At 39.1% G+C, this 18,192-nt stretch overlaps 1 protein-coding gene across 11 annotated transcripts in view; it reads left to right on the top strand.

Moving 5' to 3' along the window:
- PPP2R2B (protein phosphatase 2 regulatory subunit Bbeta) overlaps positions 1 to 18,192 on the top strand; it is a 483,915-nt gene that overhangs the window by 138,770 nt on the left and 326,953 nt on the right. For 4 of the 11 annotated variants that reach the window (XM_057302358.2, XM_057302357.1, XM_055112754.2 and 1 more), the window contains one exon: positions 2,860 to 2,902. The exons of the other annotated variants lie outside the window; for them this stretch is intronic. In XM_057302358.2, coding sequence (XP_057158341.1) covers positions 2,860 to 2,902 — 43 coding nt within the window. The remainder of the gene's footprint in view (positions 1 to 2,859; positions 2,903 to 18,192) is intronic. 11 annotated transcript variants of the gene reach the window in all.

Genomic DNA, 18,192 nt, shown 5'->3' with positions numbered 1-18,192 from the left:
GAGTATGCATTTTTCTGTGAATTAGTACAAGGCCTTTGATTAAATGAACCTGATCTCTTGGAAAGGCAAACAGGAAACACACTAAATTTCCCATTCACATTCCCAAACAATGTAATTTTGAGTGACTTAATAAAGAAATAAAACTCAGTTCAATCAGAATCTCTGGATTGCAATTTCATACCCTGTACTAAAAACATGTTGTGGATGGGTCAGAATTAGAAATTTATCAAAGTGTGAAAATACTAGATTAAAATTATGGATTTGGGCCGGGCGTAGTAGCTCACGCCTGTAATCCCAGCACTTTGGGAGGCCCAGGTGGGCGGATCACGAGTTCAGGAGATCGAGACCATCCTGGCTAACACGGTGAAACCCTGTCTCTACTAAATACAAAAAAATTTAGTCGGGCGTGGTGGCGGGCACCTGTAGTCCCAGCTACTCGGGAGACTGAGGCAGTAGAATGGCGTGAACCTGGGAGGTGGAGCTTGCAGTGAGCCAAGATCATGCCACTGCATTCCAGCCTGGGTGACAGAGTGAGACTCCATCTCAAAAAAAAAAAAACTATGGATTCACATTTATTACCTAAGAATAAAGAAATGCCATGATTTAGAATTTCACATAGGAGAACATAGAAATATTCATAAATTTAAAGTTTTTAACATATATCATACTAATACTTGTAATCTAAAGGACAAAGAAGATGGGAGAAACAGGAGTTCTCATGCATTATTGGTGGGAATGGAGTTAGTCCATTCTTTCTAGTGTATAACTTGATAATATGTATAAAAATGCATATTTTTCTTCCACACAGACATTGTATTTCTAAGCATTTATCCTAAAGGAGTAATTGCACAAGTGCAACTAAAAAGAGAAAGAAGAAAGACACATCACAGCATCATTTGTTATAATCTGCACAAAACTGTAGACATCTTCAACTGCTTCTGTCCTTGAACTTCACTTATTTCTGACGGTATAAGAAAAGAACATTTGTTTTGAGAAATATTTGAAAAGACATCCACCAAATTGTTAACATGGTTATTTTTGGTGGGAGGAATCTGGATGATTTTTAATTTCTTCTTTATACCTCTCTTTTTCACTAATTATATTAGTTTTACAATCAGGCAACAATTTAGCTGTTAAGGGTTAAATCATGTTCTCTCCAAAATATGTTGAAGTCCTAACTCATAGCACCTCAGAATGTCATCTTATTTGAAAAGAGTCTTTGCGCATGTAATCTGAAAAATCAAGTTAAAATGAGATCATTCTGAATTAGAGTGGGCCCTGATCCAATATAACTGTTGTACTCATAAGAGAGACACTCAGGAAGAAGATGGCCATGCAACTGGGGAGGCAGAGACCGGAGTGAGGCATCTACAAGCCAAAGAATGCCAAGATTGGCAGCAAACACCAAAAGCTGGAAGAAGCAATAAAAGGTTCTCCTCTACAGGTTTCAGAGGGTGGTTGCCCCTGCCAACACCTCGATTTCAGACTTCTAGTCCCCAGAACTGTGAAAGAATAAATGCCTGTCATTTAAGACACCTAGTTTGTGACTTTGTTATGGCAGCCCTAAGAAACCAACACAAAAGCTATTTTAATTTGGGGAGGAAATTTCATTTACTATACAGATGCAATAAAAAGTCTCTTCATTCTGCTATGCCACACATGGACTAGCAAACTCCTCTATTAACTGTTCTGCATCCAATATAGTAATCTGAAATTGAATTAACTGCTCATAGAAAAAGGAAGTGGAAAGATTCTCAGGTGGGCACAAAAGTAATTGCACCAACCTAATGTTTTTTAGTTTTTCTACAGATGACATAAATGCTGACGTGGTTCTGAACACATCCCTAGGCAACAGAAGCATCATTTTTCAAGGGCCCCAAAGACTGCTCCTTCTCTGAACCATCACAAATATTATGAATTATCCAGAGATCTGTCTTATTGATGGACTACTTTAAAGAATTTCAGGCCAGTTTGTCATAATTTTCATGTTTTCCCTCAACCATATTAAATGTGACTATAACAATGAGCTGAAAGGAAAATTAGGTCCCAAGTGTTTCGGCATTTTTTCAGTATCGAAGGTCAACCACATAGCAGTTAGCCAGAATGCATTGTGAACAGACATACGGCATTTGTTGGGGAGAAGAAAGGGTGGGAGGAGGAGTGTCCTGTTTTCCAGCTGCCTTCTAAAGTCAGGCTTGATTGCTATAAAATCTTGTTGCATTTCATGTAGCCTTATAATCATTTTCTTTCTAAAATGGCCTTTGGTAATCTTGAGAACAAAGAAGACAAGTCTCCAGGAAACTCATTCCTTCTGATTGTGCTAGGTCTTCAGCAATGTAAAATTGAGGCTCTAAATGCACCAGCGGTGGACAAATGTCCTAGTCCAGTACTAAAGTCTGAACACTAGGGCAAAGAACTATTCAACAAGGAATACTTCTAGGAGAAGGCTACAGCTTATGGAAAGTATACTAGGCTGAAGTCACTCATATTCTCTTTAGAGTAACTACACTGATACTAATTTAATAAAATCATACCTGTTTGGATGCTCATATGATAGAGAATTCAGTGGAACACAGACAACTGTGGATGCATGGGGAGGATATGTATGCACCTAGTGTGATTTGGAAGATAACTAAGGGGCCAAGGATTAGTCAAGCACTTGGGCAGTTTCAAATGACGGAAACCCAATTCTATCAAGTTTATACGAAGAAAAGGAAAAGGGATTTTGTTGGGAAATCAAAGTGCAGAGGTGGCATCCAGTCTCTAAGGACTCATTAAATATGTGTCACTGTGCTCCCTTTTTAGATATGTTCTCCTTGGGCAGTAGCCTTATGTTTTTTTTTTTTTTTTTTTTCCTAGCAAATGTTCTTCCATCTGGACTTCTTCCATCTGGCCAGAACAAGTAGGTATAACTCCTGACTGGCATTCTTATGGCTCACAATCCAAAATGAAAGCAAAAAAGAGGAGAAAAATTCTCCTTCTCTGTGTCCATATATAAATATTTCAGAGAAGTTCTCTGTTGGATTTGGAATAGATGTTCACACTTGAGTCAACTATCCTGGCCAAGTAGATGTGGCGCTTCAATCATCCAGGCCTGAATCTGCAGCCAGGAGGGCAGGGCTCTGAGTCTTGTAGCTCTATTAAGACAAAGTGGAGTGGAAAGATCAACATGGAGTTCTGCTATCCAGAGAAAGAAGAAAATGATGCAAGAAAGACAGACAGTAGATGCCCACTAGAATACTTTTGTTCACCAAATGCTAACTCATCTCTTCTTGACCTAGACTTCCATGGCACTTGAAATCTTTGTTTTACTCTTTTAGGTTACAACTGCCATACATTATATAAAAAATAGATGTAGGTAGATAGATACTATGTAAATATTCAAAGATTACAAATGGCTCAAACCTTGCAGAGCTGACAAAAAGCAATGACAAGCCAAACTCTATAAACAAGTAAATAAAACTTGATTGCAAAATAAAACTTGTACATGAGCTGAGCTTTAAATTAAGGAACAGTTAGGTATATAATGTTGGGAAGTATAAGAACAGCTTATTTTTTAAAAGCAAGCTATACATAAATATAAAGCTACCTTGAAAAAAATGTCAAAAAGGCAACTCACTAATTTGGGGATAAAATACAAATACCAAATGGATAGTTACAATTTTTCCTATTCAAGCAGGAATACTATGTTTGACCATTCAAAAATGTTTCCTCTATGAAGCTGGAGGTCCAGTTCACCTCATAAATAGATATAGTCAGTGTTGCATTTTCCCCTTAAAGTGGAGTCTAGGCCACCAAAAAGTTTGTCTTTTAGAAAAAACATTTATGAAGAATTATGAATGACTTACAAAACAAAAGTTGTGAATTTGTAGCAGTGTGACTCTTAGAGATGGAGGATTTACCATTTAAGCAACGGCAAAAGTTAAAGCCTAAGCTTGACTTCTGCTCATCACCCTCTTTCCCACTCGCAGGACCTTGAACGTGACTTGCATGTGCTCAGGGTCTCACAGTTTGCCTCAGACTAAGATTACATCCTAAAGATCTCATTCCCCAGACCCTCTGGTACCCTGAGGTAGAAGTATTTATTTTTATTTTCTCCTTCTAGGTATCAACTTTTAAGGGAAAATTCCAGGTGATAAAGCTGTATTTCCAATTGGGAATCAAATAATCTTCACACCCTTTTAACCAGGGCCTCAGTTGGAACCACCTGGAGCCTGGACAGACTCATTGATGAGACAGGAAAGATTCGGGAGCCTACTTCATAAAAAATAAAGTTTCTAAGACAAGGGAGTTAATTTTCCAATATTCACATGTGTATTGTCTACTTAAAGGCCCATATCTGATTGCCTGAGCTCAGGAGTTCGAGACCAGCCTGGGCAACATGGTGAAACCCTGTCTCTACTAAAATACAAAAAATTACCCAGGCGTGGCAGCATGCGCCTGTAGTCCCAGCTACTCAGGAGGCTGAGGCAGGAGAATCGCTTGAACCCGGGAGGCGGAGGTTGCAGTGAGCTGAGATCACACCACTGCACTCCATGCACTCCATCACTCCATCCTGGACAACAGAGGGAGACTCCGTCTCCAAAAAAAAAAAAAAAAAAAAAAAAAGGCTATTATCTAACCAGTAGTTTTCCAATTTTTGAAAAATTAGAACATAAAATGATCAATCAAAATTGCTTCATCCAGACAATCTCTGTCAACATTTTGATATGTCATTCAAGATTTTAATTCCTATGTAAACATGAAATGTAAATATATTTTTTCACAGGAGTAATTTTATAACAAATACTTTATTACCTGATTTTTAAAATGCAATGTAACTTTTTAAATTTAAATTAATATTTCTTTAACTTTAATTATTTTTTACATAGAAAAACCGAACCCACAGACTTAGAGATATAATTGCTAGGTCAAAGAGTTTGCAGAATCTTTTGGGCTTAGGTTGTTGGGCAAATTGCCATCCAGAAATGTGTAAGACTTCTCATTTTCTCTCATGTCAACTAGGGAATCAGTACATTTTAGAATTTCTGACTATTTGGGGTGGCAGTTAATATCACCATGCATTTTCTCTTTAAAGACACATTTTTTTCCACATTTAATATATCTGAAATCAGAGTACATCTTGCAATAAATAGTGAGTTTATATTGTGCTATAATTTAATGAACAGGATTTTTTCTTTTTTGATAGCACTTCAAGTTTAATAACAGCATACCCTATAATCAATAGTGTGTTGGAATCCATGAAATACGGTACCTCAATCTAAGCAATTTTACGTTTTGGCCCAGTAAAATTTTCCCTTTCCACCCACAAGCTTCTGGGACCAGTTGCCCTTGCTAACTGCTTACAGAGTGCTCAAAGTATGTAAATCCAATTCAACTTTTGTTCAAGTCTCTCTGCATATGGCTCAGGGAATACAAAGACGAACATGACAGTGCTGAGAAAAACTTAATTAGGAAGGTCACTGCATAAAAACCATGTAATGAATTTTCTTTCAAAACCTTTGTGGAACAAGGCAGAATATAAATAAATAAAAGCATTGTACATACAGAAGCCAAACAGACATAAATTTCAGATCATCTGTCCCACACATTCCCTCTATTGTTTCAGATAACCAAGAGCTGTACTGAGCGACCTGCAGCTCCTTGAAGACATCCTGTTCTCTAAGCCTCCATGAAGGTGTAACTGCGGCTCACTCTAGCTCAAAGGATGTCTCCTTTCCTCACGCTTTTACATGGCCAACCCCTGCTCAGCCTTCAAATCTCAGAGCAGAGGCCACCTCCCTTGGCAAGTTGTTCTGACTCCATCTTTCTCTTTCTCTGCCTTCTGTCAAAAGCCCCTCCTCTCTGTGGACCCACAGTTCTTCCACAGTACTTAGTATTTAAGTAACCCCTTAATAACACATATCAAAGTAACCCACTGACAGACTGTGAGGAGTGTGGAGGTAGCGTGACATAAAGTGCAAAAGCAAGACTGCCCTGGCCCCATCCCAGCTCTGCCACTTACTACCTATCTATCTGTGGGGAAGTTACTAGTAACCCCTTTTTTTTTTTTTTTTTGAGACGGAGTCTCACTCTGTCACCCAGGCTGGAGTGCAATGGTGTGATCTCGGCTCACTGCAAGTTCTGCCTCCCTGGTTCAATCGATTCTCCTGCCTCAGCCTCCCAAATAGTTAGGATTACAGGCAGGCGCCACCACGCCCAGCTAATTTTGTATTTTTAGTAGAGACGGGGTTTCACCATGTTAGCCAGGCTGATTTCGAACTGCCGACCTCAGGTCATCCGCCCACCTTGGCTTCCCAAAGTGCTGGGATTACAGACGTGAGCCACCACACCTAGCCTAGTAACCACTTTTAAATCTCAATTGTTTTATCCACAAATGGAATTTTATACTGTCTAGTTCGAAGAATGATTTGGAGGACTTTAATAAAGCATATGAAGCATTTAGTACAGGGACTGTCCATTAGACAGCATTGAAGAAAAAAAAAAAAAAAAAACCCTGGCTCACTGGTTTGTCTCCCACAACAGAACAAGGACCTCTGGAGGGCTTAGAGTATGTCTTTTATTTCTATGATCCCCAGTTACCTGGCAAGGAGTAAATTCTCAGTACAGGTGTGTTAGAGTATTAACATAGAAAAACCAAGCCCACAGCTGTAGGGGCTAAACGAAATGAGATGACAGGCTTCTTTTTTTGGCTCAGAGAGAGCTTTAGTGCTTTGGGCATGTCCTCTTACTCTCTCTCTGTACAGAGAGATTCTGTTTGTTTGAGCCTAGTGATGTGAAAAGCAATCAAAAGGACTGTAAAAATCTCAATAGACATGTCTTTTTTTTTCTTTTTTTTTTTGAGAAACCATCCTTCATAACTGTCTAGGGTTTTTTTTTTTCTTTTCCTGCTTACAGGGAGTCTTAATGCTGATAACAAAAAGAAGGTAACATAGGTATTAGCAACCACTGCATTAATTTATTTCATTTACTTCTTATGCCCACTCAGAGGGGGAGTGGGATGATCATTTAGGCATCTTCTTAGGCAGCATGAATGACCAGGACAAAGTGTAATAATGCATCGGTACAATGATTGTATCAAATGACTCCACTGCTTACAGCAGGAAATCTTTGCTTTCTTGAAACAAAGGATAGGGCTAAACTCTCAAAAGAATAAGATACTGAGACACATCAGGAAGTTACCCTACCCCAAAATGTCAACATATGTGGCTCTGCTGATGCCTAAACTGATGGCAGCACAGCTTACTTTCCTGATACATTATTCCTTGTTGGAATGCCATTGTATTTGACTGTAGTAACAGCAACAGCTGTAGCTCCCATGTGCTGAATACCTCCAATCTGCCAGGTACAAATATGCTCCATCATTTAATTTTCCAAGCAATCCTAGGAAGTAGGTATATTCCCCATTATATAGATAAGGAAAATGAGACTTAGAAGTGGCATAACTTGCCTAAGTTGCTGGGAAAGATGAGAACTGGGAATCAAACCGAGCTCTATCTGAGTCTAAGCATATGCAGACCTCAGAAGTTAGGTCTCAGATTGGCACAGCTTTAAGACATGCTACCTCCTCTAGCCATGTTTTCTACTACCCTTTTCCAAACTTTACACTGAAGACATATCAAACTTCTTTTAATTTCTCCAACATACTATGAGAACTTCTTTTTTTCTCTTTTCTTGCCCTCTTTACTTTCAATCCTCCTTTACCTGGCTCACACTTTCAGGCCTCAGATAAAATGCCACTTCAGGGAATATATTTCCTGACAGCCTACCACCATCCCCACATATTGCTGGGTGGCCTTGCTAAGTGCTCCCAGAGCTACTTGGCATTCCCCCACATTGGCATGGATTACATGGCATAATTACTCTTAGATCATTGTCTGTGTCCTTCATTAGACAGTGTCATAGTCCATTCAGGCAGCTATAATAAAATATCATAAGCTGAGTAGCTTATAAACAACATAAATTTATTTCCCCTAGTTCTGGAAGCTGGAAAGTCCAAGGTTAAGGTGCTGGTAAACTTGGAGTCTGGTGAGGGCCTGTGTTCTGGCTCATAGCCAGTGCCTTCTAGCTGTACCTCACATGATGGAAGGAATGAGGATCTATCTGGAGCCTATTACATAATGGCACTAATTCCATTTGTGAGGGCTCTGCCCTCATGATCTAGTCACCTCTCAAAGGCCCCAGCTCCTAATACCATCACCTTGCAGGTTAGGATTTCAACATATGAATTTTGAGAGGCACAGATAGATTTTAAGTACTTTGAGGACTGGATCTAAGTCTGTCTGATTTACTGTTGAATCTTCAATGCCTAGAAACTAATTTAAGTTCAATACATAATCATAGGGAGAATAAATAAATACATAAATTAATCAATGGTAACTGATGGAGTATGAATGCTTTGCAGTAGAAGAGTGATAATTTCCCATCTTTTTTTCCATACCAAAGGCAAATTCTGTCTTCTCCATCATTCTACATTCAGATTACCCCTACCTATTTACAGACATTATCAGCTGGTGATCTGGAAGAACGTGCTCTATGTTGTTAGAATAATAGTCTTTGTTCGCCTCAGCAACACCTTTCAATCAAAAAAAAAAAAAAGTTTGGTCTCTGATTTCTCTTTCAGCTTTGAGGAAATTGGATACAATTTTCAAATATTTAGTTTTAAATTTTAGGCTACAGCTAAACCTAGAAAAGCTACAGGTATATTTGTTGAGGCCAAAGTCTCCCCAGGCACCCAACAGATTCTTTTTTTTTTTTTTTTCTTATGAAAAACTACCTCTTCTAACTCCAGGACACCTCAGAACTTCCGTTTGTCATAATAGGTCACATGTTCTTAAATGGGTCTCATTTTGCTTCTCTCTGGAAGCTTGGTAATCTCCCTGAAGTAGAAATTTCAGAATAAAGTGAGGTGGCCCTTAATGTTATCCCAAGTGTGGTTGATAATAGGTTTTATTTTTTTCTCTTGTTTTTTTCTCAAGAATCAGGTGCCATAGCCAAAATACTTATCTGAGAGAGAATGGGAATAAAAACTCCCTAATAATCATTTTAAAAATCTTTTGATTTTTTAAAGAAATAATTAAGGTGCAGCTTTGACCTGCTCTGTAATCAGAGGATTGGGTTCCCTGGATACAGACTTTGTGCTATTCTACTTAACCAAAGAGCAACTTGGGCATTTATCCAGGATACTCCTCAAGGATCTAATATGTTAATTGAAAAAAAAATCTTAGGAAATAACTTTACAACCAAAAAATTCATCCAGTTGGAAACACATGGGATTATTTTCCAATCCCTGTTACTTGAAATCTCAGCTGCTGAAGCAAAGGATATTAAATATATATATAAGAATTTCTCAAAGAGCAAACAGAATTAGTTACAATTCCAAGGTAAAATACAACCAGCTTTAATTAAAACAGCATACGATATAATTCCCACGTGAATATTTTAGCATGCTTAGTGCTGGTACAGGTAAAGAAACAGTTTCCTAGGCTGTCCTTCCATATTCTTAAAGCTTCTTTGATACCTCCACAGCTGTAATATCTCTGCTAGATATAGCTTTCTCCTCCTGCCACCTTGCTCAAGGAAGTCTTCTTGATCTACTTCAGCATTTGATATCTCTCTGCATATACTAGGTGGTTAGTTTTCCTTTTCTCACTGCTCTTTGACCTTGTTTATCATGATCACAAATGGGATGTATATAAAGAAGAGGAAAGCTAGGAGAAGATCCAGCCACCTGGGCCACTAGAGTCTTCAGTCTCTTCATGGAATCTATTGTCCAAAGATCTGTTTGTTAGTCTGTTCTCATGCTGCTAATAAAGACATACCCAACACTTTGTAAAGGAAATATAATTTATAAAGGAAAGAAGTTTGGTGGACTCACAGTTCCACATGGCTGGGGAGGCCTCACAGTCATGGCAGAAGGCAAAGGAGAAGCAAAGGCCTGTCTTACGGGGCAGCAGACAAGAAAAAGTGCCAAGCAAAAGGGGGAAAAGCTCCTTTTAAAACCATGAGACCTCCTGAGAACTCACTATCACAAGAACAGCAGTATAGGGGTAACCACACTCATGATTTAATTACCTCCCACTGGGACCCTCCCACAACATGTGGGGATTATGGGAACTACCATTCAAGATGAGATTTGGGTGGGGACACAGCCAAACCATATCAATTTAATATCTTTGGTAATTCAAATTATCCTTTCAAACCAGGATAGAAAGCTGAGGAACAGGCTGATAACTTGATAAACCTTAGAATACAATAGGCCTTGAATTCAAGAATCCCAGTTCCCTGGAGATGACTTTGACCTAATTTAAGGAAAACAAACAAATAAAAGGGAGTGATGTTTGTAAATAGTTACTGAATGAATGGGTGGGCCAATCTAAACGATTCAGTTCAAACATAGTAAGGAAGGTTCAAAGAGTTTGAAATTCTCCTGGTGTTTCAGGAAGAATGACAGGAAATATTTCAGATTATTACTGATGACCAGACATGGATATGCTGCTGGAGGTTGGGGGAATCCATTCACTCACACATGTGCATGCATCTACACATATGCCATGTGTGCACTCACACACAATTCTCTTCTAAATTAGTCTTCTACATTATATAGGAAAGTAACTTCTTTATTAATTGTTAAGAGAATTAAGAGGTGTTTTCCATTTATAGTCAACTCACTGTAAACTATGTTATGGAAAGAAAAAGTTAAGGTGGGGCTAATTAGAACACATAGATATTTCTCAAACCTCACTTTGGACAATTTCAGTCCTTTCTACCACCCACCCAAGTTACCCCCAGGTTTTTCCCATACCTGCTAATAAGAAGCTAAAAGTGGCTTCAATTTTATTCCCAGTGCCTCTTGTTTACCCTCGACTAGAGTTGCTAGGAATAATGAAATGCCTCAAAAGCCAAGAAAGAAGGAAGATGACATCTGAGTAAATCTCGATAAGCAAACAGTCAACCCTTGAATCTTTGAATTGGTGCTATAGGGTACCCTTGACTGGGGTTAAGTTGATCAAAACAGCACTGCCCATTTAGAAAGAAGAGATTATTGAGAGAGGGTGCTATTTCCGGACAGTTCCAAGAAGGCCTATTGTGAGCTAGCAGTCAAGAAATTTTGTCTCAAAGCTGCAGGGAGGTCAGCAATCTTCTTACCTCCGTTTCCCATTGTGTAGCAGAAGAATAACAAGCAGGTTGGATCTGCACTCAGAAACACTAAGATGGGAAACATCTTAAACTTAAAACATTTTCATCACATTGCCACTTGCCAATGTATTATTGCGGAAGGCTCTGGCTTGCGTTACAGAGATATCACTTTCTCCTCCTTTCAACTATAGTTGAGCATAGAAGAGCTCAACTATAGAAGTATAGAGTATAGAACTATAGAGTATAGAAGAGCACTAAAAAAAAAATTATCTTTGGCACAATAGTGAACAAAATATTCAGGCAACTAGCTGGAACACCAGTGAGAATTTACATTCACTGGACATGTGAGGGGGACTTTATTATAATATGGTGAGCAATTAAGCTTTTGCAAGTTAAAAGTAATACCATGTAGTATTTGCTAAGCATTCTCCTGGATGTTTAGCTATATCCAAGAGACTAGTCTCTGCATTCCAAAAAGAGAAAGGTGGGATGAGAATACATAAAAAAGAAATTTTAGACATAAAATTCTAATATCAACAAAGAGAAATGAGCTTAGGCTTCAACAACAATGAGAGCATCAGGGTTCAAGAGAAACCACAATGTCAATGAGTCCCAGGTACAAGCCTTTTCTTCTGCATTTTTAATTCATATTCCCTTATCCTCTGAGTTGACATTTCATGTCCACCTAACCCCACTGCCCTTTTTGTGAATGGTGGAGAGAAAAGATTACCACCTTAACCTGGGAAGCCTGTTCAAAACAGGCTAGTCAATTCTCCCTGAATTGTAGAACTGTGATCATTGCCTCCCTCTTCCCCTCCAGACCACTGGCCCATTGCCACAATCCCTCCAGGGCCTCTCTTCTTTCCCCCAAGAAAGAATTATAAATTGAAAAGTCATCCCACAAATAAAGACCCAGAGGGGTTAGTGTTATTTAGAGCTACAAAAAATGCTATTTTTCTCCAGCACTCCCCATGACCGGCCACATGGACTTTTTATCTAATCCTGAGCAAGCCAAGCTTATTCCTCCCTTGACACATCTGTCCTTGTTGTTCCTTCTGCCTGTGCTGCTGTTCCTCCAGAGAGACCCTTGCTTGACTGGATCCTCACTGACCAGCTCTCAGTATAAGCAACCTCTCCTCTGAAAATCCTTCTGGACTATTCAATCTAAAGCGGCCCTCCATTCCACTCTTTCTATCACATAACCCTGATTTATTTTCTTCATAATAGTGCCACTATCAGAAAATGTTCATCTATTGGTTTATGCGTTTCTAGTCTGTCTTCTGCCTACAGAACATAAATTCTGTGAGACCAGGGACCAATTTCTAATCTGTATCCCCAGAATCAAGAATAATAACTGGCAGATCACAGGCATTTAGATCATTGTTTAATTTGTAAAATTGTGGGAGTTCTTACTATGTATTAGGCACTCTTTACTTATGTTATCTTAATTCTAACCCCAAACCTGTAATATACATACTACCTTATTTTACAGATAAAAGAGCAGAGGCTTAGAGATATCAAATAACTCTTGAAAATGGCAAGCCAAGATATAAACCCTAGCAGTCTATCTCCAGAGCCCACACGCAAAACTGCTGCTGATTTTATTTATACAATATAATATAGAGATCTTTTTTTTGAAGTTTGAGCTTGTGTTGAACTCTTTTTTAAAATAATAAAATTAAGCCCATTTTTTTCCTGTAGGACTTCTCATAACTTTTACTATGCTAATGTACCCCATGATTCACCAAGATAAGTATATTATATCCATCATTTCCCAATCAATTTTTTTCTTTTCTTCTTTTTGCCATGGACTCTTCTTTTTCATGGAGTCTATTGACATTTCTTTTAACTATGCTTCTCCTGACATTTCTTTGGAAAGTGTTCTCACATTCGGTGCATGTTTTCTAAAACTATATCAGAACCATAGATCCGCCACTGACTTGTTCATTCAACAAATGTTTTTTGAATGTCTATTACATGCCAGGCACATTTCTAGAAACCGTGAAATGATATGTCACTGAACAAAAGTCCCCACCCATTTTGAGTTACGTTCTAGAGAAGGAGGAAACAGATGACAAACATTAAGGATAGGAAATAAGTAAATCATATAGTAGAAAGTAATATGCTGTGAAAAGAACAGAAATGTGGGAATGAGTGAGAGGGATGTGGAAGAAGAGAGAGGTAGGGGGGCAGTGGGGACACACAGATGGGAAGGATAGGGTTTGCAATTATAAATACAGGGTGGGCGTCATTGAGAAGGTGATATCTGAGCAAAGACTTGAAGGAAGTGAGAGAATTAGTCACTTGGATATTTGAAGAAAGGATTTCAGGAAAAGAAAATAGCCAATGCAAAGGCTCCAAAAAGCCGGTATCATGTTTTCCGGAAGCATTAAGGATGCCAGCCAGGCTGGAAAGGAGTAAGAGGCAGTGTAGTGAAAGATGAGTAAATTGAAGAAGGTGGCAAGACAGACTATGAAGAGTATTGTAAGTCACTGAAAAGCCTTTGGCGTTTTCCCTAAGCAAAATGGGAAGCCACCAGAATGTTTTGAGTAGAAAACTGATATGATCAGCTTCATTTTTCAAAATGATCTTTCTGGCTACGATGTTGAGTATAGTATACCAGGGTTTAAGGATCACTCTGGGTGTCATGTTGAGTATGGAATATGAGAGATCAAAGTTAGAAGTAGTAAAACCAGTTGCAATAGTCCTGTGAAAGATGGTATTTCTCAGACTAGGATGGTAGCATGAGAGTGGTAAGAAGGCACAGGGTTCTGATTTATTTTTAAAGTAAAACCAGCAGAATTTCCTGATGGTATGAGAGAGAATGAAGAGAATTAAGAATAACTCGATTTTTTTTTGGTCTGAGCATCTGAGCAGATAAATTAATATCAATCAAGATGGAAAAAGCCTATAGGTGGAAGAGGCCCCAGGTGGGAACAGTTCAGTTTTGGGTATGGTGACTTAGAGGTGTCCTTTAGATTTCCAAGTGGAGATGGCATGTAGAGAGTTGGAGTTTGGGGGAGAGGTCTGATCTAAAACTATATATATATAAACCTAAAAAGGGCCAATAAATGGATGGGATTTAAAATCATGAAGATCGATGAAATCACCAAAGGAATAAGTGCAAAGGTTCAGAAGAAAAACTGTCACAGGAGCTGAGCTTGAGGCACAAGTAAAAAAAGACATGTTCCTCAGGAAACCAACCCCAAGCCTTGACTGATATGTGGAAGCACAGCAGATAGTGCGATGAATTATACATTTCAGCTTTGGGGACTTGAAGGTGGTCAGGTGTGGTGGCTCACGCCTGTAATCCCAGCACTTTGGGAGGCCAAGGCGGGTGGATCACAAGGTCAGGAGTTGGAGACCAGCCTGGCCAACATGGTGAAACCCCGTCTCTACTAAAAATACAAAAATTAGCCAGGCATGGTGGCAGGTGCCTGTAATCCCGGCTACTCAGGGAGTAGGAGAGAGTAGGCAGGAGAATCACTTGAACCCAGGAGGCAGAGGTTGCAGTCAGCCGAGATCACACCACTGCACTCCAGCCTGGGTGACAGAGTGAGACTCCATCTAAAAAAAAAAGAAGAAAGTATGGCTACAAGGTCTCATCTTCTGAACCACATAATGGCTGCCTGGAGTTCTGTCTGAGGAAGATTCTGAGACCATGTCTAGGGTTAGTGGGGAAGAAAGTTGCAGTCATTTAGTGATGTGTGCTAGAGTTGTGACAGGTGTAACAGCATGCAGGCAGCATCAGATATCCACCACTCCTTGCCTGCAGGAAAGGCCACAAGCCTAAGGATAGATGGCAAGCGGTGTTTAGAGAATTCACTGAATGCTTTTACTTGCCGCAAGTTAATCTGTGTGGTTTATATCAATAGTACTATATAATCTGTTGCTGAAGTTATCTTATATGTGCAAGAAAGATTTTATTGCTCTAGAGCCACTAGCATGTGTTGAACTTAAGTGTGTGAAAGGGGAAAATGAAGGAAGAAGAGAGAGACGAGTCAAAACCCAAGGCAAAGAGTGGACCTTTAGCTATGACTCTAGGAGGAGGTTGGGTAAATCCTCTTCCCAAAATGCAATGATAGAGCTGTGCAAAGTTGGGAACTTCAACTATTTGTGCTCTGGAAATCAGCCAAAGGCCTATGACAACCTGAGAAGTGTTTATTTTTTAAAAATCATGGGGCATCACTCAGGAACACTGGGAATCTGAGATGTTCTGACCTAGGGCTCCTCTCATCCACCTCAACCCAGCCTATAGGTTCTGCCAAGGTACAGCAAGCCATGATGACCAGTAGCTTCTCTGTAGATGTTGAAGGAGACTCAACCAGTTTGAAGAGCTGGGCAGTGCAGACACCAAGCAAAGTTGTCAATAGAAATGATCATCTTGGATGGGAGTGAGTTGGGAGGGCCATCAGCTCCATCAGCCTGAAGTTGCAGTTGTGATCAGAGACAGCATATTGCTGGCTGAGGCTGTGCATATGGGCAGTGGAGACTGAAGAGACAGAAGCCCTTTATATGCTTCTGGTTTACCCAGAGTCTCAATGCATGTGCATAGGAGACTCAAAAAGGTCCAGCAGATATCAGACTCAGGGGAGCTTGAAAAGAGCCTGAACTTTGTATATGCTCCTCTACCTGAAAATAGGTGAAAAAGGGCAAAGGATGGAAATCTTAGTGGTTTAAGGTGTTTGAACATAAATGATGTTCAATCATGAGCTGACCACTAAGGCTATACAGACACAGGAGCAACCTCTAGCAAGCCAAGTTTAAAAATAAAATCAGAGCCTGTGGTCCCAGCTACTCAGGAGGCTGAGGCAGGAGAATGGCATAAACCCGAGAGGCGGAGCTTGCAGTGAACTGACATCGCACCACTGCACTGCCTGGGTGACACAGCAAGACTCCGTCTCGGAAAAAAAAAAAAAAAAAAGTAAATAAATAAATAAATAATAAAATCAGGAATGTATATATATTTTAGACTAGCATAGGCATTAGTAGCCTAGGGGAAACAGATTTCACAGATTTAGTCCAGGCAAGTTACAAACAAAATACCAGCAACAACCACCATAAAGGGAAAAAAAAATCAGAATTCAGAGTAGTTGCAATGTGTTATCTTAAATGTCCCATTTTTAAGAAAAGAAAGTGTGACCCATACTCAAGAAAAGAAAAACAGTTAATAGAAACTCTGTGAGTGTTACCAAATATTCGTGGACAAAAATTTCAAGGCAGCTATTATAAATATTTCCAAAGTACTAAAGCAAGCCATGTTTAAAGAATTAAAGAAAAGTGGGGTAACAAGAGATCAACAAATAGATTCTTAATAAGGATATTGAATTTATTTTAAAAATACCAGGTGAAAATTCTGTAGCTGAAGGGTACAATAATGGTAATTTAAAATTTTTCACTGGAGAGTTCAACAACAGGTTTGAGAGAGAAGGAATCAGTGAACTATAAATCAATAGAAATTACTCAATCTAGAGAATGGTGAGAAAACAGGCTGCAGTAAAATTAACAGACCCTCAAAAACCTGTGGGACAAGCTCAAGCACAGAAACAACCATGTCAGGGGAATGTTGGAAGGAGAGAAGAGAAAGGGACAGAAAACCTATTTGAACAAAACTTCCAAAATTTGATTTTTTAGAAAATTAATCTATACACCCAAGAAGCTCAAAGAAACCCAAGCAGGATAAACACAAATAGATCCACACTTGAACACATCATAGTCAAACTGTTGTATGCCAAATCCAAAGAGAAAATCTTGAAAGCAGCAAGAAGAATAGCACGCACCATAGAAAGGCGAGCATCCATGCAATTAGGCTGGCTTCTCATCTAAAACCATGGATGCCAGAAGGAAGAAGAATGGCACATCCATACTGCAAAAAGAAAATAATGTCAAACAAGAATTCTGTATCTAACAAAACTATCCTTCAAAAATGAGGGCAAAATAAGGACATTTTCAGATAAACAGAGACTGAGCAAATGTATTGCTAGCAGCCCTGTTTTAAAAGATGTACCAAAGGAAGAAAGGCCTTCAGGAAATGGTACTCTAAGATAGCACAAATCCACAGGAAAAAATGAAGAGCACTGTAAATGATAAATATGTTAGTATAAAAGATTCCATAAAATATATTTTTTCTCCTTTTTCCCAATTTCTTTAAAAGACATAGGATTGTGTGAAACAATAATTTTAACACTGTAGTGTTGGGTTTGTAACATGTATAGATTTAATATATAGGACAGTAATAGCACAAAGGAGGGAAGAGGGAATGGCAGTATATTGGAGCAAACTTCTTGTATTTTCTGGAGTTAAATTACTGTTAACCAAAAGAAGATCATGATACATTAAAATGCATATGGTGAACCAACCCAAATGCCCATCAGTGATAGACTGGATAAAGAAAATGTAGCACATATACACCATGGAATACTATGCAGCCATAAAAAAGGATGAGTTCACGTCCTTTGCAGGGACATGGATGAAGCTGGAAACCATCATTCTCAGCAAACTAACACATTCTTTTTGCTCCTTGTGATTTTTAGTAAAGAGGGAAATAAAAATCTATAACAAGCAGGATGGCCTACATAATTCTGGACACAAAGCAAAATGAAAAGTTATGGTCCCTTATTCAAAAAGTATTTCAAATTTCAGGATGGTGAAAGCAGATCATAAAGCTAAACAAAGAGGACCTTCTGACCACAGGGTCCTGTGTGACTGCACAAGTTGTTCATCTATGAAGCTGGCCCTAATAAAAAGCAAGAGGTTACTGTATCCCATTTTCTCACTCTCTGGATAACCCCCCTTTGGTGACTCCCTGTTGTCCTGTCCTTTCTTATCCTTGTACTTAAATCTCCAGTACTTGGGAAGGGCCCATCCTTCACAATCAGAAGTCCAAGAGACCAGATCCAAGCTGTTACTTCAACTTCAGGCAGCTACCATTGTACTTTGGTGAAGATGGTTTTGCATTGAAACCTGTAATTCCCTTATTTGTGCTGACTTGGTGCTTTTCAGTTGCAGTTGTCCTTGTGAGCAAAGACAGCACAGGGGTGTCAGAGAAGAACA

The sequence above is a fragment of the Pan paniscus genome, chromosome 4 (genome assembly GCF_029289425.2).
Source record: "Pan paniscus chromosome 4, NHGRI_mPanPan1-v2.0_pri, whole genome shotgun sequence".
NCBI lineage: Eukaryota > Metazoa > Chordata > Mammalia > Primates > Hominidae > Pan > Pan paniscus.
The sequence above is the reverse complement of the archived record's forward strand: the minus strand, read 5'-3'. Positions and strand labels throughout refer to the sequence as shown.